The following is a 22,119-nucleotide window of genomic DNA, read 5'->3' as shown; positions in this document are numbered from 1 at the left end:
CCTCCCCTCCCCTCCCTATCCCTCTTCCCTTCCTTTCCCTTTCCTTCTCCACTTCCCTGGAAGATTGCGTGTGGCCCAAAATAAACTAAGAAATCCCACACTGCCCTTCTTGGAGTAAACCGTTGAGACAGAATGCCAGTGTTTGAGAAGCAGGTGTGTCTCACCCGAGGAAACATGGCACTAAAGCAAAGGTCCTTGAGAAACGGGCAAGGTGTCTGGAATGGAAAGAGATTGCGGGTACACTGGCATTGACTTGGGGTCTGCACAACTCTTGGGCAAGCAGAGGAAGCACAGACCATGTTCTGAGGGCCCCGTAGGATTCTGGGTAGATGTGGGGTACACCGAGTATTTCAGATTGGAACCAACTTCTGCTCCTATGCCCTGTCGCTAAGCAGCGGGTGACATCGTCTGGCTTGTGGCTCTGAAAAGTCACTCCAGGGGCTGAGTGAACAGATTGGGGATGGAAAGTGGGGCTCAGGAAGGAAAGACCTTACAGGACCAGGAAGGACCACTGGTGTCCTCGCTGGGGTGGTGATAAAGATGGCGGGCAAGATGGATTGGAAATTTCGGTGAGAGAATCAATGTCCTGTGCCAAAGGAATTAAAACAAAGTCACAGGTGACCCTTGTCTCTTGGAACGAGCAACCGGAAGGTAGAACTGGGAGTCTTACTGAGATGGGGTCAGCTGGGATCAGACAGGAACCCGGGAGTTTCCAGCGTCTGTTTGTTCTGAGCACTTCCAGTGTGCAGCCTTGAACTGGGCACGCGGGACGCCCACTGAAAGGAACATGGGCTCTGCCTCTGTGTGTGATCCTACACAGAACCTGCCAGTTCTGCCTTCTCATTCTCCTTCGTTGGTTCCATCCATTGCCTATGGTCCGAATGTCAGAGCGTAAGGCGCAATGGCTTTGGAGACTTGGAACGAGTCTTTGACTGCAAGTTCTATACATGCTGAAGCCTCCCACATTCATATTGGCTGTGTGGACCCCTCCCGACTCCAGACTGCAGATTTCTGCAGCCGTGTGTGTAATAGACACGAACCCCCTCCCCTCCGTGCCCCCGCACCTTACAAACCGGGAACCCTAGCATCGAGCTGTACCTGGAATCCAGCAACCTGTCCCACCATTGCTGCTGTGAATGCCCCTCTTCCAGCCAGCACAGCCTGTGGTTGGGCCACCGCAAGGCCTTCCTCACGGGTCTCCCTCAGGGTTCTCGGTCGTGAGCGTGTCTTAGCCCCGAAGCCACAGCAGTGGAAACAACCCAGTCCTTCACTTCTCTAGCTTGAGGCCAAGTCCTTGCACAGATGATCTGATCCCTCGTGGCCCTGCTGGCCTCATCTTCTCATCCTCTCATGCCCTCTGCTCTGCCACATTCTGTGTCACGCTAAGTGTGCCCCTAGTTCAGTTTAGCTAGCCGTTCTCTGACCTCTTTGTGGCTCTGCTCTGGTCCATGGTACTTTCTCGATGGGGCCTTCTCTGACTTCTTAGAACTCTGGCACATCTGGCACTCACCACCCGTCCTCTTTACCTTCTCCATGGCACACGCCTACTTAACATTTCACTTACTGTTCTTATTGCCTATATTACTGTTCTTGTTTCCTGTATGTCTCTTGCCACTGGTTAGAAACACCATTTAGGGAGGCCTCCACCTGCCTGGCCCCCGTGGGTCCTCAGAACTCTCTCTGACAGACACTTGGTGCCTATTTGTGACATAAAGGGGTCAGAGTAGGAGACCACTCTTCTCGTCCACTTCCTTCTAATGTCTTATGAAATGGTGATAATCTCTACATGTGCTTTGTTCATAATATAATAAAGGGCAGAATGAAGAAGCCAACAGACAGCCACCCATTGCTGGCTTCTCAGAGAGCTGTGTGACTTAGATTATGTCGATTAGTATTTCTGAGTTTTAATCTCTTTGCTAATAAAATGGAGAAAGTCTACCCTGCTGGTCATACAGGGTTAACATGAACGTTCTGTAAAATAGCGTATGAAGGACCATTGTCTTACTCTTTTATTTTCCTGAGACAAAATACCTGGGGCTGTATTCACACGAAGGTCAGTTTATTTATTTCACAGTTTTGGAGGTAGAAAGGCTATGGTTAGGTGGTTCTGTCTGTTGACCTCTGGTAAGGGCCTTTGAGTCATGTCACAGCATGGCAGGTGTCATCATGTCAGGGGCACGTATGACACAGAGAGGTCACATGGCAAAATAGAAAGCAGGAAGCTGGGAAGGGGGCAAGCCTGGCCCTTCTGTAATAACCCATTTTCTTGGGAGCTGATGCAAGGGACTTATACCTCCCTGCAAGGCAGCATTACACCGTTGTGATGGAGGAACCCCACAACCTACCTACCTTCCACCAGGCCTCGCCTCTTAGTGGCTCTGCTGTCTCAGCACCACTGGGAACCAACCTGCAGCACACCAGGCTGTGGCGTTACCACAAAACCATTCCCAACTCATCACCAGACCTTTCTACACGCAATGCCTCACTGCATCCTCACGTCAAGAGAGCGAAATGTGGACCTGCAATGTTAAACTCATTTCACCGAAGCGCACTCCCAAATTAAATCATTTCCTCAACAATTAAACAACAGAGCTAGCCTTTGAACTCAAGCGTTTTCTTTTTTTAAAAAAAAATCTTATTTATGTGTGTGTGCATGTTAATACATGGGCAGGTGTGCATGGCAGATCTCCTGAGGATGGGAATTACAGGGACTGTGAGTCTCCCAATGTGGGAATGTAGGTGATGGGGACTGAACTCAGGTCCTCTGCAAGGGCAGTGCATACTCCTTCCCAATGAACTCTCCCCAGCTCCTGAACCCCTGCACTCTCCTCTGTCCCGTTAGGTCCAATAGCACAAAATCAGCTAATGACTGTGTGAAGCAATGAAGAGGATTTGACCCAGGGCTCAACTACTGTCTCTGTACTAGTTTCTTCCTGACCATTAACTAATGCAGTATTTTCCTGGAGTTATTCTCCATGTCCTTCATCTATTCAAATAGGCACACACTCCTGTTTTCCAAAAGAAAACTCCCAGACCTTCCTCCCCTCTACCCAAAGAATGAAAGTTTATCACAGGTCTACTCATGAATGAAAGTCTATCACAGGTCTACTCACGATTGAAATCCTATCACAGGTCTCCAGGTGTACCCATGTATGAAAGCCTATCACAGGTCTACCCATGTATGAAAGCCTATCACAGGTCTACCCATGAATGAAAGCCTATCCCAGGTCTACCCATGAATGAAAGTCTCACAGGTCTACCCATGAATGAAAGTCTAACACAAGTCTACCCATGAATGAAAGCCTATCCCAAGTCAAGGCTTCTGGTTTCTTTCTGGCCAAGCAAGTGAAGATGGCGTCATCGAGTTCAGACATCAGTACTCAGTCGAGGAATTGTTGACAGCTCCAGAAACAAACCCTGGACTGAGCTGCAAACGCCGGCTTCCCAGATGACTTAGTTTATGCTCCTCTCTCTGTTTGTGTTACGGTCTTTCTGTGCCAATGAGATTGTGAATGTGGTCTAATTAGTGTTTACTGAAAAATAGCTGCACACAGATCAGCCTTCCGAGAGAGTTAGTCAAGATGTTGAGGCAATGTTGTTCCCTGTACGAAACAGCTAATAAGTGAGAAGTACTTTACAAAGGCTGGGAAAGGACCGGAAGTTGGCTTTGAAGAAGCAGAGCTTTGTTTCTACAGGAAAAGAAGTCACTCCTTTTTTTTTTTTTTTTTTTTTTTTTTTTTTTTGGTTTTTCGAGACAGGGTTTCTCTGTAGCTTTGGAGCCTGGCCTGGAACTAGCTCTTGTAGACCAGGCTGGCCTCGAACTCACAGAGATCCGCCTGCCTCTGCCTCCCGAGTGCTGGGATTAAAGGCGTGCGCCACCACCGCCCGGCAAGAAGTCACTCCTTAAACAGGTAGATTTAAATATTAAAATAGCAATCCCCCCACTTCCTCAGGCACCAGATGATTTGCATATGACAGAACTGTAATGGTGGCGATCTGATTGGAAACATGGCAGCAATCTGATTGGATGGATACCATACCAAAGAGCTGAAGTCCACAGAGCTCCTGAAAGGAGAACTTGAAATCACTTGCAAATTCCAAATCCCATCAAATGTGTTGGCTCTCTGCAAACCTATGCATTATGTATCAACTCCTGTTTCTGAATTCTGGCCACAGGCAAATTGCCAATGTAACAACTAAATGAGGGTTTTAAAATTCTAATACAAGCGAGCCTCTATCTTTGGGAGGATTCTTACTTCCAGGAGAGGGAAGTGAACATTATTGGGATGTTCAGTTTATAAATCCAATCTGTGCTTCATTTGTAAGTTAATTTCTTTCCTCTGTATAAGTGGGTTTTACTCAACCTCACATTCACAGGGACCTCTAAATGAGGTCTTCCTGCAGCTGTCGCTCACGCTAATAGAAGGAAAGTCCACCTCATCGCCTCAACCCCTCAGAGGTTGCCTCATGGGAGTTGAAGCCGAGCCAGGTTCCAGCTGCAGCGCAGAACTCAGAGTCTACAAAGGAGTGAGACTGAGTGCCAGAGCTAGATGAGGGGACAGGCTTCATTGTTCTCCCGCACAGTAGGGCACCGTTAACAATGGTGTATCCTGTGTTTCAAAATAACTAGCGAAGAAGCTTTGAAGATGTTTGAGATGATACATATGCTAATTAGCATGATCTGACCATCACACTGGGCACAGGTCTATAAAAGCAACGCGTTGTAAGCCACATATATAATTACTATGAGTCAATTACAGAGACAATAAAACTTGAGAAAGTCAAAACCAACCAGTTGGGCGATTCCTAAGGATCCTAAGGTTTCCCCATGTTACAAAGGTTTGAGCCCTGGGAGCCACAAACACTGCCCTGTAGCCTCAGACAGTTCAGTACCAGAGGCCCTGAGACCAAGCTGCCGCTCTAACCGCCTGGTGGTTTCTAGTGTGACCAAGAGCATGGGAAAGCCAGTCTGCCTCCTGGCAATGCCTCCTCTTCCAGGACGACCCTGCGTGTCCATCTGGTAATTAGTCATCTTTCTGTCTACCAGCAATGTTTTTCCCACTCGTTCTTTGGCCTTAGTTCACAATAGGCCCAGTGGGATGAGCCTTAGTGAAGTAAAGCCAGCGTCTCCCAATACGATCTGTCTGCAGGGCAGACAGTGTGTGTGTGGGGGGGGGGGAGGAAGTGATAGATATTCCAATGTGGGAAATCAGTCAGGATTAAGATTGGGCTGTATTGTCCTCAGGTCGCCTGTAAATGTAAGGGCACAGCCTCTTCTATGACAAGGGGTGTATACTGACTATAGTCCTAGCTAGTGTTGATGGTCAACATGACACAGTCTCTAGTCAATTTTGAGAGGAATTGCCTAGATCAGATTGGCCTGTGGGTGTATCTGTGGAGGATTGTCTCAATTGTTAGTTGATATAGGAGGCCCCAGCCCACTGTAGAACAAAGCTCTCAGCTGTAGGTCAGGACTGCACATGAGATCCCTCAAGGGAACATGTAGCGTGAGAACACTTGGCGTCAGGTAAAAGGCTTCTCATACCAAAGATTAATTCAAGGACTGGAGCGATGGCTCAGGGCTTAAGAGCACCGGCTGCTCTTGCAGAGGATCACAGTTCAGTTCCCAGCTCCCACAAGTCAGCTCACAGTTGTCCGTAATTCCAGTTCCAGAGGGTCCAATACCCTCTTCTGACCTCCTAAGGCACCAGGCCCACACAGATACACATTGTGCAGGCAAATTTTTCAAACACACAAATAAATCTAACAATTTTTAGATCAAAGTCAAACACACAGTGAATCCTAGATGTTTCTGGCGGAGCTTGCGTGAGTTGCTTTGTGGGACGTCACCGCAGCATTGGCTCCGGAGGCTCAATGTGCACACTTTGCACCACACAGCCTGCTGCCACACCACACAAGGCCAATGATGTCGGCCTGAAACAGCGCAGCTGGATTCAAGTCTCCTTCATGTGAGTCTCCAGCGTGTCTTTTCTGTAGACAAAGGCTTTTATTCTGGTGAAAGCAGACAGGTTTAATCACAGACAACAAAGGTGTTTCATATCTTCCTTCTGCCTGCCTTCCTCGAATTTGTCTGGAATCGGTGTATCTCTGGGTTGCACTGTGCTGGCCAAACAAACACACCCATCTCATTAGTAGCTAATTCTGTTGTTACCTTTAGCAACTGGAAAATGTCTATAAAAGAATTGTTTTCAAATGTCTGCTTTATTGTAAGTAAGTGTTTCATCTGCCTATCTGTGTTACACACTTGTGACCCATAGTCATGTAAAACTGTTTTGGGCAAGAAGAGTCACGGTAGAAGGCCTGCTGGAGAGTGTCTGCAGCCTCCTCATGGATAATACCACCCACGGAGCTGAGGTGCAACCATGCCATGCAGCTGGGGGAGTGCAGAACCAGATACCGCTGGTCTGGGCGATGCCCAAAACTCAAAATTCACAAAAGTACAATTCTGCTGGATATGTATCACTTTCGTACCATTGTCAAGTTGAAAAAATAGTTAATCTGGGAACTAGGTTTAATAAAATATTTAAATATTTAAATATTTAAATTTACACACACACACACAGTGGAGAAGCACTCACACCAAAACACAGCTGTGATTGTCCCAGTGACTCGGGTTTGAAGATGCTGCTGTTTTGCTCTGTTTGGTTGTGGGCACGTGCCACTGTTAGGACAAGACGATACAAGGTTTTGGCCTGTTCCCTAGGCCACAATCACAGGGCAGGAACAGCTTTCTGAAGCACCATCCTCACCATCTACACACCAAGTGGCCTGTGACTCTCCCTGGGTCTAACTGGAGCAGCGGAGGTTCACACTGGGTTTCCGTTTTTCTTCTTCTTGCACTATGGCTTACAGAAGTACACGAGTCACACTTTACATGGAAGCACACTGAGAATGAAACATGCCAAGATCTCTCCCTCTCCTTCTCCTCTCTCCCTCTCCCTTTTTTCCTCTCTCCCTCTCTTCCTTTCTCCCTGCCTCTCTCCCTCTCTTCCTTTCTCCCTGCCTCTCTCCCTCTCTTCCTTTCTCCTGCCTCTCTCCCTCTCTCCCTTTCTCCCTCCCTCCTTCTCCCTCTCCCTCTTCTGTTCCTTTAGTTCTACTTAAAGGATTTGAAGTTAGAACTGTTGCAAATTGATAAACCAAGAATGAATTGTCTACCTTCCTTCTACGTGCCTATCTGATCATTTATTCACCCATCTGACCAACCGTACATCCATCTGTCTGTCCGTCCGTCCATCCATCCATCCATCCATCGTTTCCTTTCTGGTTGGTTCTGGCTAACATGACTTTTTTGCATCTTTGACTGACCTGTTTTCCATCATTTTCTTTAGCTATCGGGCTAGTATAGTTTGTTTGTTTTTCCCCTCTTCCCAGGGAACAACCCCAGATGATCATATGACCCTAAAAGATAGCTCTAAAAACTATGATATGCATTTTCTTTTCTCTCTGCAGTTGAATTCTTGCCACCAGGATGGGGAAACAGAACAGCAAGCTGCGCCCTGAAGTCATGCAGGACTTGCTGGAAAGCACGGACTTCACTGAGCACGAGATCCAGGAGTGGTACAAGGGCTTCTTGAGAGACTGCCCCAGCGGACACTTATCAATGGAAGAGTTTAAGAAAATATACGGGAACTTTTTCCCTTATGGGGATGCTTCCAAATTTGCAGAGCACGTCTTCCGCACCTTCGATGCAAACGGAGATGGGACAATAGACTTTAGGGAGTTCATCATCGCCCTGAGCGTAACATCGAGGGGCAAGCTTGAGCAGAAGCTCAAGTGGGCCTTCAGCATGTACGACCTGGATGGCAACGGCTACATCAGCAAGGCAGAGATGCTGGAGATTGTACAGGTAAGGCCCCTGACCTGGCAGAGATAAGGTCACAAGACCCAGATGGGCCCCGGGAGAGCGTCGGTCTGCGTTTATAAGATGGTGTGTTGCCAAGACAGTTAATATGGTTCACTCAGTGTTTTTTGAAAATTTTAAATTTGCATGCAACAGAAATTACGTAAAAATCTACGTTGGCTGGAATCTCTTGAAAACTTAGGAGCTCCAGCTACACCCCCTACACATTCTTACCTGTCAGTGCTCACCACACTGCAGAGGGACGGGGCTCTTCTGTTGGCCACCCGTGTTACAATCCTCCCATTGATCAGCAACAACAGCCTGCTCAGACTTGGAGTTTGGGGTCTTGTCTTCCAAAGCTGTGTCCTTAATAAAGCCCTGAGTTGGGTGCCCACCTGCATTTTTTCAGGGACTAACTCTGTGGCTTTGATCTCTTGGCCAGAAGGAGCGTCTTCACCTGTAAAACAGAACTGTCGTGTCACGGGGTTAGGATTGGAGATAATTTTCCATGTTACTGTTCTGTTGCTGTGAAGAGATGTCATGACCAAGGCACCTCTTAAAAAAGAAAGCATTTAGTTGGGGGCTTGATTACCATTTTGGAAGGTTAATTCATAGTCATTATGACAGGAAGCAGACAGGCAGGCACGGAACAGTAGCTGAAAACCTTACATCCTGATCCAAAGGCAGAGAGAAAGGGAGACAGGGCCTGGGGTGGTCTTTTGAAACCTCATCCCTCATCCCCAGTGACACACCTACTCCAACAAGGCCACACCTCCTCAACCTTTCTAAACAGCTCCACTATCAGTAGACCAAGCTTTCAAACATGAACCTATGGATGCTATTGTCATCCAAACCACCACCCCTGCCTAGCCCAGGGCCAGCCACATAGAAAAGACAGTTGTCATTAATTTACAGCTTTGTAGACTCTTAAATGAGAGCAGGGTCTGGACTCGAAGCTCTGTTCCATCAGAGATACAAATATATTGTCACTTTCCTAGGAGACAGTACATGTGGCCTCAGGAGACTTGCTGGTAGGACAGTGGCTGTGGCAGAGCGCTAAGCAGTGGGTGGGACCCAGAGACAAACCTAAGGAGGAGGTCAGGAGGGCTTCAGCAGCAGGCATTATTAAGGACTAGGTAGATGACCAAGCCAAGGACAACTGGCTGCCATTGCGGTCCAGGCAGGTGAGAGGAGCGCAGTAGGGTAGCATACAGCAGCAGAGAGCAGGGTCAAGAGAGTAGGTTGGGTTTCTTAGAGGGCTCAGTTCAGAGGTCCCATTCACCTGGAGACATCTGGACAGATGTCCTACTTAGATAGAGTGGCTGCCCTGGGAAAGTGGTGGGGCACTGAATGGGAAGGGGTGTAACGAGCTGAAAGAACTCAAGTGCTGGTGGGAATGGGGTTAGGGGAGAGTGCAGCTAGCTGGCGGAGAACCTCAGGGACCATGACGGTGGAAACCGGACAGAGCTGAAAGACTACTGTAGAGCTGTAGAGAGCTGTCACTAAACCTGGCAGCAAGGACGGAGGGTGGAGCCTGCAGGGGCCTTAAAAGGACAGCACAAGCATTGGGAAGATGCGGGACCAGGGGTCTCCAGGACACTGTCTCCCCAGGAATATCTCTGAGCTCTGCTAGGCACTTCTCACTAGTTCACTAGTAACTGTCCCTTCCCCAGAGAGTAATGATATTAAAAGGTCACATCAAAATAATCCCTTAGTGTTGTAGATCTTAGCGGAGATAAAGGCTGCCTCCCTCCCCTGTGAGGGTGGACATCAAAAGTAAAGATGGGCAGATAAAGGGCTTGAGAGATAGTTCAGCAGTTAGAAGACCCGGGGTTCAATTCCCAGCACACACGGTAGTTGACAACCATCTGTAACTCCAGTCTCAGAAGACACAATGCCCTCTTCTGGCCTCCACAGGACATACATGCAAGCAAACACCCATACCCGTACAAAAAAATAAAAATATTAAGAGAAAGTTATTCATTATTCCATCCTACTCACTACTGAAAATTTGTAAATGACGTATTTCCTGACCCTCTTATGCTGCTTTAAAAATTCAATTAATTCTACAAAGTATATGTAATTTTCTATCTTGCCATTTTCACCAACCAAAAAACACAAGTATTGCTGTGTTTATAAAAATGTCATAAAAAGGGGTTGGAGAGGGGGCTGGAGAGATGGCTCAGGGGTTAAGAGCACTGACAGCTCTTCCAGAGGTCCTGAGTTCAATTCCCAGCAACCACATGGTGGCTCACAACCATCTGTAGTGAGGTCTGGTGCCCACTTCTGGCCTTCAGGCATACACACAGACAGAATATTGCATACATAAGAAATAAATAAATAAATAAAAATAATTTTAAAAAAAAAAAAAAAAAAAAAAGGGGTTGGAGAGATGGCTCAGAGGTTAAGAGCACTGCCTGATCTTTCAAAGGTCCAGAGTTCAATTCCAACACCCATATGGTGGGTCACAACCATCTATAATGAGATCTGGTGTGTGTGCAGTCATACATGCAGGTAGAACACTGTATACATAATAAATAACTTTTTTTTTAAAAAAGTCATAAAAATGTTTAATAAAGATAGGCAATGACTACATAATAATCCAACAGTATATTATAATTATTTTTTGCTGCTGGATATTTAGGCTACTTCCAGTTTTCACTATTAGACAAAATAGTTTATCTTTTAAAAATAAAATAAATCAATAATTTTTTATAAAGTTTTTTATTTATAGGATAATTTTCTTGGCCTGGAATCCTGTAGAATGAGGAGCGAGGCCCCTTTTGTTCCATCCCACCCAGCCAGTTTACACCCATAGTAGGAGGGCACAGGCCGTGTCCTGCCGCCCAGCCTGCTTAACCCCAAAATAACAACAAAGAAATTGTATTAATTTAATTACTGCCTGGCCCATTATATCTAGCCTCTTCTTGGCTAACTCTCACATTTTGATCTAACCCATTTCTGTTAATCTGTGTATCACCACGAGGTCGTGGCTTACCGGGAAAGATTCAGCATCCCTGACCTGGCGACTTCATGGCGGCTCTCCCTGTCTGCCTTCCTCCTCCCAGCATTCAGTTCTGTCTTCCCACCTATCCAGTTTCTGCCCTATCAAAAGGCCAAGGCAGTTTCCTTATTCAACCAATGAAAGCAACACAAATACAGAAGGACCTCCTACACCAGAATCCCAATAACTGGGTCAAAGGGAATGAACATTTCTAAGATGTCTTGATACATTCTGTCAAGGTATTTTTCCTAATGTCCCCACAAGCATATATAGAACATCTCCATATTATTTTACATTTTGGATTTTCCAAAGCTATTCATCGTGCTAGATTTCTCTTACTGCAACAAATGCCTCAACCTATCGACTTATGAAGAGAGGAACTCACCCCCAGTTACCTGAAGACATCACAAACAGGCCCCATCTCATGAAGATTCTGCCTCCTTCCTGTATGGCCACAGACACAGGACCAAACCCTTTGTACACTGGGCTCTGGGCACGTAGGATCCAGCTGTAGCTTGCATCCTTATTGGGGTTTTTGGCTGTTGTGATTTGTTTTCTTATTTGGTGCTGAGACAAGGGCAAGGTGCTTCGTGAGCACGAGGCAACCACACTCAGTAAACTGCACCTTAGCTCTTACTTCACTGGGTTCCGCCTTTCCCGGCTTGGAGGGCTGGGCTCCACCCCTGGAAGAGCGCAGAGGGCTGAGCCGGTCCTCATTTTGGACAAAATTTCTTCCTAAGTGGAGTCTGAACTAGAAATGCCCATGAGTTAGCGTTGTCCCTGACATTGTTTGACCAGTTTTCCTGGGTTTTGTGGCTGCTGCTGCTGAACTTCCAAGACGAGTAGGAACCGTCAAAGATGTGATCTGTTGGAAATGGAGACTCAGCTGAGCTCCTCTGTCGATCACAGCCTGGGAAGGACCCTGGCAAGGGGAGCAGTGTTCAGGAAGGGACATTGTCCCTGTGTCTTGGGAAGCAGTTTGGAAGAGAAAGTGAAAAAACTGCAGGACAAGCAGAGGACGCCAGCAGACACCTGGACCCAGGGGGTGAGAGTTGGGGGGTTCCATGTTTCCTAGGGAACACAAAGCCTGGTAAGCCATGAAGGTGTGCTTCCACAGGCGTGCTCCTCATTGTAGAGTGCCCCCAAGCCACTGCCAGGCCTTCCTGAGTGTCCAGATCTAAACTCTAAGAATACGCACGGCCTTCAAACATGCCTACGTGACTATGTGAGGGTCTTAAGAAGCCTGCCAATGGAAGACTCAGATGTCCTCAACCATTTTATATGAGTCCCCCATCCTAATGGTTAATATTCATGATTGCAAATACCACAGGCACCCTGAAGTGACTTCAGATCATCAAAGAGATTAAATTGATGTCAAACTGTTTTCATACCAGGGGCTGCTTTGCCAGCTAAGAATTCACATATCCACCTCATTCTTATGCTAATCCCCACTTTCAATTAATCGGGATGAATTAGAATCCGGTGTTGGATCTCACCGAGCGTTACATTCTTTTTTTTTTTTTTTTTTTAAAAAATCTTTTGTTCCCTCCCCTTTTGAAGGCCCTGGCGCTGTCACAGGAAGCCCCTTGTGGGGATGTTCTTGGCTTTGCCCTAGCTAGTCTGCACCATTTAGGAAAACACTCATTTGCTTACTCACTGCTGCTGCTCAGGGCCAAGCTTGGCTAAACAGCTGTTAGGAAGCAGGAAGGCAGGACCAGCTGTGGCCCGGGAGCACCCTAAACAAGCTCAGGCTCTGAGTTTGAAAGTCACACGCTCTGACAGCAGCTTCCTAGCTGAGTCCTCCCTCGTCCCTTCAAGGCTTCTGCAATGCAAGCCATTTAGTGGGGGGAGGCACAGATTTAGGATCAGCTGAAAACACTAGACCAGGAGGAAAATGAGTCTGTGCTTGGGCTTTGCATGGACGGGAGGGAGAGAAGCCATTCAGAAATCAATCCTCCATTCGTTGTACTCAGTATCGCCTGTGACTTGGTTTCGGCAGTCACAGCACAGCGTTTGTGACAAAAGAAAAAAAAACAAACAAAGTAGAATTCATTTGTATTTCCTGATATTGGTGGGAAAGGCTAGATGCACCACACCGCCCTAGATTCGGTGTGCTGCTGAAGCAGGGTGAATTAGCCTCCTACGGCGGCTACCACAAGCAGCATCCAACCTCATGGCTTCTGAAAGTCTGGCCTCAGCTTCGCTGCACTAAAATTAAGGTGTCCTGATGGCTGCCTCCCCTTCCAGAGCCATTTGGAGGGGAGATTTCTTCTCTTCCCCAGTTTTTAGAAGATGCTTACATTCCCAGGTGTGTGCCCCTGTTCATTCACCATCAGAGCCAGCTGCAGCAGACTCACGCTGCTGGAACGGTGACTCCACTTCTCTCTCCCATGCATGCACTCATTCATGCAGCTATGAATATTAATCACCAGTTCCTTATGTCTTGCTGGGGTCTAGAGGCACACTGCTTCAATGGGATTCAACCCGTTTTGTGAAATCGCCTTACTATCTAAGGTCAGATGGCTCCAGGTTCCAAGGGTTAGGACGTGGACATACGTGGGGGATTATTGTTCCGTCTACCACATATGCTGGGTATAACTGTGGCTCTCTTTTAAAGAAAAATATTAGTTCTCACTATTTTTGGTGTACCATCATTGGGATAAACAAGCAAAACCATCTGTGAATTTGGTTAGAGCATTAAATGAACTTTTTACATTTATGCTCTGATTTCCTTTTGATTTTAGACTGGTTTTTATTATTGCGCTGAAGCTCTGTCTCGAAGTCTCGAGGCATGTTTCAACTTTGACCTTTTTTCCATCGTACAGTAGATTCTCTCCTCTTGATGGGAACACAGTCTGCCCATGACTTTATGAGGAAGAAGACTCTTTTCTGCCCTTCATAGTTCCAGCTCCCTACCCTGCTGGGGACAGTCCGAATGCTCACACACCTGTCATAGCACAGGCTGAGTCTAAGGAAGGGACCAAGTTGAGAGGCACCAGCAAATCTCCCGTGGGTGCCTAGAACTTCTGGGAGCGGTGGGAGACAGAAGCAACCCCTGGGGAATAGGCATGCATCATTCAGTATAAGAGATGGGGCTACCCTCCGCCTCCCTTCTGTTCTCAGGAAGTCACAGAGCAAGACTCTTGCAAGGACAACAGCAGCAGGCTGTCACAGGAACACTACACCATATCAGCTACACCGCATCAGCCTTACAACTGAATGCGAGTGACAAGCTTAGGCAAAAAGTCACTTGTGCCCAAAGCAAAGATGCGGAATAGGAATCCTGAGCCAAGCGGGCCGATGGTGGGATGAACAAACCATCTAGCGTCTTCTGGAGTGAGTGTGGGATGCTTTTTGTTTATCAAAGCTTTGGTCTGTCGACCTGTGATTTTTTTTTTTCCCCAGCATTGGGATATTATTTTAGTAATTATGCTTTCGAATCTCTTTCTGAGTTCCGCTCTCTTTTGGCTCATTCAGGCTCTGTGTATGGACTCCACAGCCCAGAGGCCACATACAACCCACCAGCGTCCCTTTCTGCCTTGGGTAGCTTCCCCTCGTGTCTGCACCAGTGTTTTTTCTCCTGGAAGGTCTAGTTTGCCATCAATCTCACTTTGTGTATTTTCCACCTCCAGCGCTGTAGCTTTCGTTTCCAGAAGTTTGATCTAGGGCTCCTTTGTGTCTTCCCCTGTCTATTCTGGGGACACGGCAGGCAGCACGGTTTCTGTAACCGACTCCATGGCCTCTGCTAATTATAACATCCATGTCGGTTCTAGGCCACGTGACGGATCCCTTCCTCCTCCCGAGTGCTGCGGTGGCGTTTCCTCACGCGCCTGCTACGCTTTTATTGGGCATGAGACATTGTGAGATTTTTTTTTTTTGAGTATTTTTTTTTAAATATAAATATCCCTATGCTTTGTTCTGAGATGTGGCTAAGTTGCTTGGAAACGGCTTCACCTTTCCAGACCTTGCTTTTAAAATTTGATAGGTGACACAGAGCAGGGTCATCTGTGACTAATTCCCCACTACTGAGGTAAGGCCTTTCAAAGCAGGCAGGACCACACAAATCAGGAGGTTTTCCATGGATGGGAAAAACAGACTTTCTTCTTGACCTCGGACCAGGCGCTCTCCCCACTCACCCTTCCATCTGGTTCTTTCCACCCGGTCTTTGGTAGCTCTCATCTGTCTGCACAGGACTCAGCTGGACACCCAAAGGGACTGACGGCCGCTCTCTGGGGTTCTCTCTGTGTGGCTGGACACCCAAAGGGACTGACGGCCGCTCTCTGGGGTTCTCTCTGTGTGGCTGGACACCCAAAGGGACTGACGGCCGCTCTCTGGGGTTCTCTCTGTGTGGCTCTCTCCTTTACTGTAACCTGTCCTGAAACACTAAGCACTTTGGTCTGCCCAGCACGTTTCATTCTGTTCACCTACCAGCGAGTCTATCAAGCTCCATGTAGGTCCCGTCCTGCAGCTGTCACTCAGACACTGCCCTGGCATCCCAGTGGCTGCCTAGGACTTGCTTACCTCTTCTGTTTCTAGTTTCTCAGGAATCACTGTCCTTGGCTGCCTAATTTACAGGTCCGTGTAACTGTGGTTCTGCGTGCACTGTCTTTTTGAGAGTAAATGTACTCTGCAACCATGTCATGAGTGTGTGTAATCCATCCTGATTACTCTCACCCGTCACTTTCTCCTACCTCCTTTCCATTCTCATGCACCATGCAAGTTACTTTCCCACATTAATGTCTTTTCCTTTTGTTTTGTGACCCGAGGAGTTTAACCAGTGCCATCGTATGACAGGCATTGTCTTTGGGGTTTTGTTGTTGATGCATTTAGACAGGCGGGTAATCCGGTCCCTAAGCATCCTGGCTGTAAGCAGCACACTCTGTTCTCATCGTAACATCCATTCTGATCACCTGTCTCCGCGCCACCTGTGCTGTGAGTTCCCCAACCTAGACAGTGTTTTCCTCTTCTAAATCTAAGGACATTGTGTCGTCCCTGTGCTTACCGTAAACCAACATTCATTTGTCAAATGAAGCAAGCATTAGGCTCCAAAGCATACAGAGATAAATAAGCATCCTGCATGGAAGCAATGTAGATACCACCGGGAAGAGAAATTTCATGAAGACGCATCATGGATCGTGTATAGTTAGTTCCACCAGGTAGAAGAGGAGGAAGAACAGACTAACTCTTATATCTTATTATATCTTAATTTAACCCATTTCTAGTAATCTGAATATTGCCATGTGGCTGTGGCTTACTGGGTAAAGTTCCTACATCTGTCTCTGGCAGGGCTATATGGCTTCTCTCTGACTCTGCCTTCTTTCTCCCAGCATTCAGTTAAGATTTCCCGGCCTACCCTGTTCTGCCCTGCACAGGCCTAAGACAGTTTCTTTATCAACCAATGGTATTCACAGATTATAGAGGGGAATCCCACATCACCGCCCCCCCCCCCACAGCCTCTCTCCTCCTATCCAATTCTCATCCTCTGTTTCTCTTCGGAAAAGAGCAGGCCTCCCTTAGACATTAATCAGCTATGGCAGATCAAGTTGCAGTGAGACTGGGCACCTCCTCTTCTATTAAGAATGGATGAGGCAATCTGGTAAGAGGAGAGGGTCCCCAAAGCAGGCAACATAGTCAGAGACATTCCTGATCTCAACTGTTAGGAGCCCCACAAGAAGACCAGGCTACATTACTGTAACGCATATGCAGAGGGCCTAGTTCAGTCCCATGCAGGCTCCCTGGTTGTTGGTTCAGTGAGCCCCTATGAATCAAGACTAGCGGATTCTGTGAGCTGTCCTTGGCCCCTCTGACTCTGCAGGATTCCCTGGGCTCCACTAAATGTTCCACTGTGGGCCTCTTCATCTGCTTCCACCACTTGCTGGGTGAAGCCTTTTGGATGACAGTTGTGATAGGCAACAATTTGAGTATAGCCGAATATCACTAGGCATCATTTCATTGACTTTTTTCTTTTGGCTTGTCGTATTTGGTTCTGTCCTGGGTCTCTGGGCTGTCCTGCCTCTGGCCCTCCAGACAGTGTCAGGGTGAGTTCCCTCTTGCGTTATGGGTCTCACCTGATCCCTCCTGTTTCCATTCTTATCCCCCCTTCCAGAACCCTCCCCACATTCCACCAGTTACGTCTATGCTATTTCCCCTTCACAGTGTAATTATAATTACCCCTTGATCCTTCCTTGTTACTTAGCCCCTCTGGGTCTGTAGATTTTAGCATGGTTTTCCTTTACGGCTAATATCCACTTATGAGTGAGTGCATACCATGTTTGTCTTTCTGGGTCTGGGTTACTTCACTCAGGATGATTTTTCTAGTTCCATGCATTTGCCAGCAAATTTCATGATGTCATTATTTTTAACAGCTAAGTAATAGCCATTGCATAAATGTACCATATTTTCTTTCTCCATTCCTCTGTTGAGGGACATCTAGGTTGTTTTCAGCTTTTGGCTATTTAGAATAATGCCACTATGGACATAGTTGGTCAAGTATCCTTGTGGTATGGTGGAGCATCCTTTGGGTATACGCCCAGGAGTGGCATAGCTGGGTCTTGAGGTAGATCGATTCCCAGTTTTCTGAGAAACTGACATATTGATTTTCAAAGTGGCTGTAGAAGTTTGCACTCCCGTCAGCAAAGAAGTGTTCCCCTTGAGCTCTATCTTTGCCAGCATAAGCTGTCACTCGTGGTTTTGATCTTAGTCTTCTTGACAGATGCAAGATGGAATCTCAGAGTCATTTTGATTTTGCATTTCCCTGATGGCTAAGAATGTTAAACATTTCTTTAAGTGATTCTCGGCCATTTGAGATTCTTCTGTTGTGAATTCTCTGTTTGGATCTGTGTCCCATTTTTTAATTGGATTATTTAGTTTGCTGATGTCTAGATTCTTGAATTCTTTATATATTTTGGATATCAGCCCTCTGTCAGATGTGAAGCTGGTAAAGATCTTTTCCCATTCTGTAGACTGCCCTTTTCTCCTTTGTCTTACAGAAGCTTTGCAGTTTCTTGAGGTCCTATTTATTAATTGTTGGTCTTAATGCCTGCTCTATTAGTGTTTAGTTCAGGAAGTTATCTCCTGAGCCAAGGCATTCAAAGCTATTCCCCACTTTCTCTTCTGTAAGGTTCAGCGCATCTAGTTTTGTGTTGAGGTCTTTGATCCACTTGGACTTGAGTTTTGGGCAGGATGATAGATACAGTTCTATTTGTGTTCTTCGACATGCTGACATCCAGTCAGACCAGCACCATTTGTTGAAGATGCTTCCTTTTTTCCATTGTATGATTTTTTTTTACTCTTTGTCAAAAATTGAGAGTCCATAGGTATATGGATTTACATTTGGTCTTCAATTTGATTCCATTGATCAACCTGTCTTTTTTTTTTCCCAATACCATGTGGTTTTTACTACTATTTCTCCATGGCACAGTTTGAAATCAGGGATGGTGATATCTCTGGAAGTTCTTATATTGTACAAGATTGCTTTAGCTAGCTTTTTTTTTTTTCATATGAAATTGAGTATTGTTCTTTTAAGGTCCGTAAAGAATTGTGTTAAATTTATTGTTTTGGCAAAATGACCATTTTTACTATGTTAATCCTACCAATCCATGAACATGGGGGGTCTTTTCATCTTCTAATATGTTTTCAACTTCTTTCTTCAAAGACTTGAAGTTCTTGTCATTTAGGCCTGTTGTTTGAGTTTTCTGTCCCACCCAGTCCTTGTCCTGCCTGGTTTCTGTAGTTGTTAAGCCCCGTAGAAATCACACAGAGGTCTACATTAGTTATAAACTGATTGGCCCATTAGCTCAGGCTTCTTATTAACTCTTATAACTTATATTAGCCCATTATTCTTGTCTATGTTAATAGCTTGGTACCTTTCTCGTCAAGACAGTCACATCTTGCTTGCTCTGTGACTGGATCAGGACTGCAGCCTAGGACTTTCTTCTTCCCAGAATTCTCCTGTTCTCATTGACCAGCCTCTACTTCCTGTCTGGTTGTCCCGCCTATACTTCCTGCCTGGCTACAGAGCATTGTCCCACACCACTTACCCCCTCTTTAAAAAAAAAAAAGAACTCTGAATCTAATATCTTTTGTTTAGCTTTTCTCCTGACCATTAGCCATAACAACTTGTAACCAACATTCTAAACAAAGGAAAATATTCATAGTCCATTTTGGGGGGTAATGTGGGTACAGTTTTCCAGACTACTTTCTGCTGGTTGGGGGCACTGATAATCTTATGGGGACCTAAAGAAAATTTAGAATTATGATCAAGTCCTGATTGGAGTATCCTGTGAGGCTGGTGTAGGACTAGAGGCAGTGTATGAATCTGTGGCTTATGATCTTTGAGGCTCTCAGGCTCGCAAAGTGGATTCAGACCCTACCTTTAGCAGAAAAACTTCCAGGTTATTCTTTCCCAAGTACAACTTCTATAGTCCTATGCGATGAGATGTCTTTATTGAGAGGGCTCACTGGTTCTGAATGCTGGCTGCTCCTCCAGAGGACGTGGATTCCTAGCACCCGCATGCTGCCCACAGCAGCCTTTGACTCTGGTTCCAGGGATTGTCTTAGCTAGGTTTTCATTGCTGTGAAGAGACACCATGACTACTGCAACTCTTTTAAAGAAAACATTTAATTGGGGTGGCTCCTTTACATTTCGGAGGTTCAGTCCATTATCACCATGCTGGGGAGCATGGCAGCGTGCAGGCGGATGTGGTGCTGGCTACATACCTCAAAGCCCACACCCCCCTCCCCCCGTAGTGCCACTCTCTATGAGATTATGGGAGCCAGTTTCATTCACACCACCACAGAATCTGACACCCTCCTCTGGCCTCCATGATCAAATATTTGCCTGGCCTCCAGGCAAACATTCATACACATAAGATTAAAATGCTTTAAATAACCAAATACAAAGGGGGATTGGAATGCTGGTCTCTGTCCTTCACAGTACCTGAAATCCTCAAGAGAATTCTGTGAAGGATGCTGATTTAGTTACCTTTCCAGGCAGACATGAGAAATGATTAGTACCATTCCAGACATCTAGACACTGATTGTATTTCTAAACTATTTCCGAAAAAAAAGGGGGGGGGGGGTTCATGGTCTTTTATCCTGGCGTATAAATCTTTCCAAGTACTTTATCTATAATCTACAAACTGTCGCGCTGCTCAGTTTCTTTGGTCTTAGTCTGCACTAGAGAGTCCTGAAGGTCTGGTTCTCTGAGGGAAGATCTTAAATTTTCTCTTGAAGGGGTTTGGTTTCCTTCAGGAAAAAAAAAAAAAAAAAAAAGCCTGATTCTTAGAATTATGCCTGGTCTTGGTCGGTCCACAAGCCTGTCATTCCAGTGTGTCTTTCTTTACACTGATCCTAAGAGCTTGTTCCTTCAGAGAGAAAAAGGAGGGAGGGAGGAAGGGAGGAAGGTAGAAAGTGAAAAAGTACCTCAAAGAAGCAGGAAACATCAAGCCAAGGTGAGGAGCTACCCAGAGCCTACCAGGGAACAGCCCCAGCTGGGCTTCTGAGTGTGTCCCAAAGGGACCCTTCTAGCTTAATTAAAAACAGGCCACCTCTGCCAGGCCTCTTACTGGCACTGCTAAACGTAAGATGGGAAAGTAGCCTGGTTCCTCAATGATTTAATCCCATTACATTTGGGGAAGAAGGTGCTAATAAAAGGCACGGTGTGGCTCTGAGCACTGCCTGGGATCAAGTCTTCTCTAGAACCAGCTTCTCTATGTTCTAGTAGCCAGGTCTGGGAAACAGTCCACGAATCCTATTGGCTAATTGTTGCCCAGAGAACGAATCTAACCTGATCGCTGTAACAAAGATGGAAAGGTCCGTCTTCTAACCGAAACCTTACCTTCCCAAGTCTGCACATCCCCAGCCCAGTCTCCGGCGCTGGTTAGGGTCTTAGGAGGCTGGGCTGGTACCCTGGAAAGGGAGCTGTTTGTAGGTTGGCGGCACTTCTCAGAAACCAGTTCTACTCCTTTATCCTAACAGCCAGGGTGCAGGCTTCCTCTCCATCCTGCCTTTCATGTCTCCGCTCAAGTGGGAGTGTTAGCCATCAAAGTCCCAAGAAGGGGAATTTCATTAGCCCAGGCCTTTGAGGCCCAGAGTTCTTGAAAGATCAATGGGTTCTAACAGATCACCAGGGCACTGAGAGGAATGGAGATGAGGCTTTCAAGACAACTATTAAGACATTGCTGGGGTGCCTGTTCCCATCTAAACAGTGATCCTTGAAAGGTGGGGCACTTTTGGGATGCAGTGTGGTATCCTCCAAGCTCCTTTCTGAAGGGGACAGGTAAGCTGCGGGAGGACCAAGCCGATCAGATGCTTCTCTTTTTAAGGCCTTATGCTTTTTCCACGTTTGCCTCCATCGTGGGCCCCTTGGGAGACCTGCCCCAACCCCTCATCATTGCAATCCTAACATCCCATCATGCCACAGTCACTTTTGCACGCCCCTCGGCGCTCTTGCACTCATCCCATGTGCCAGATGTGCAAGATCCTGCACGTAAGGGTGTCTGCCTGCTTTAGCTCATAGTAAAAACCCCAGAGGATGAAGGCAGAGCCAGACCCAGCTCCTGGTGTGGCGTACTCACACAGAAACCTTCTGGTGAGTGAGCTGGGTAAATGAACGGAACTGAGAACGGGGGGGGGGGGGGGGAGGGAGGAGATCAACTAAGGGCAGGGGCTGTGTGAGGGGAGGGGCAGGTGTCTGTGCAAGACCTTCCAAATCCCTGCATTTGTCTGCAGTGGTGGCAAATAAGCATTGTGTCAGGGGGGAGAGGCTATTGGCAGCTGTTGGCAGGTTCAGAACCTTTAGTGAGTTTTTGCAGAATGTTAAACTTTATGTACAAATGTGCGTTTACAAAGGCAGAGATAAGTGGAACGAAAAGGAAGGCAACAGAGGCTCTGGGACAGAGGGATGTTGCACAGAGAAGCAGGCTAGGGGGGAAGAGAGAGAAGGCAGCTGGGTGGAGACAGCCACTCTGGAACAAAATCTCTAAACCGATGCTATGCAAGACCTTCCAATAGCACCAGCGGTGGCCTGTTGAGTGGCCAGTTATGACTGCCACAGTCACAGAAGGAGGGTGTCCTGGCCAACCACACTTTAGCGTAAGTGGGATGAACCGATCCCAAATAGGCTACAGTGGAGCCTTTTGTGCAGAGGAAGGCGATTGATCACCCCCTGAGATGGAAGGGAAGGAGAGCATGCGTGGCTTCCAGCAGGACGGTCACATTTCCATCTATCCTAGTACTTGAGTAGGGCTTGGGG

At 46.7% G+C, this 22,119-nt stretch overlaps 1 protein-coding gene across 1 annotated transcript in view; it reads left to right on the top strand.

The window, feature by feature from the left end:
• Positions 1 to 22,119, top strand: part of Ncald (neurocalcin delta) — an 80,730-nt gene that overhangs the window by 54,780 nt on the left and 3,831 nt on the right. Inside the window, exon 2 of the mRNA XM_038342720.1 lies at positions 7,471 to 7,867. Within this exon, the coding sequence (XP_038198648.1) occupies positions 7,490 to 7,867 (378 nt within the window). The 5' untranslated portion in view covers positions 7,471 to 7,489. The remainder of the gene's footprint in view (positions 1 to 7,470; positions 7,868 to 22,119) is intronic.

This window comes from Arvicola amphibius, chromosome 9 (assembly GCF_903992535.2).
Source record: "Arvicola amphibius chromosome 9, mArvAmp1.2, whole genome shotgun sequence".
Classification (NCBI taxonomy): Eukaryota; Metazoa; Chordata; class Mammalia; order Rodentia; family Cricetidae; genus Arvicola; species Arvicola amphibius.
The sequence above is the reverse complement of the archived record's forward strand: the minus strand, read 5'-3'. Positions and strand labels throughout refer to the sequence as shown.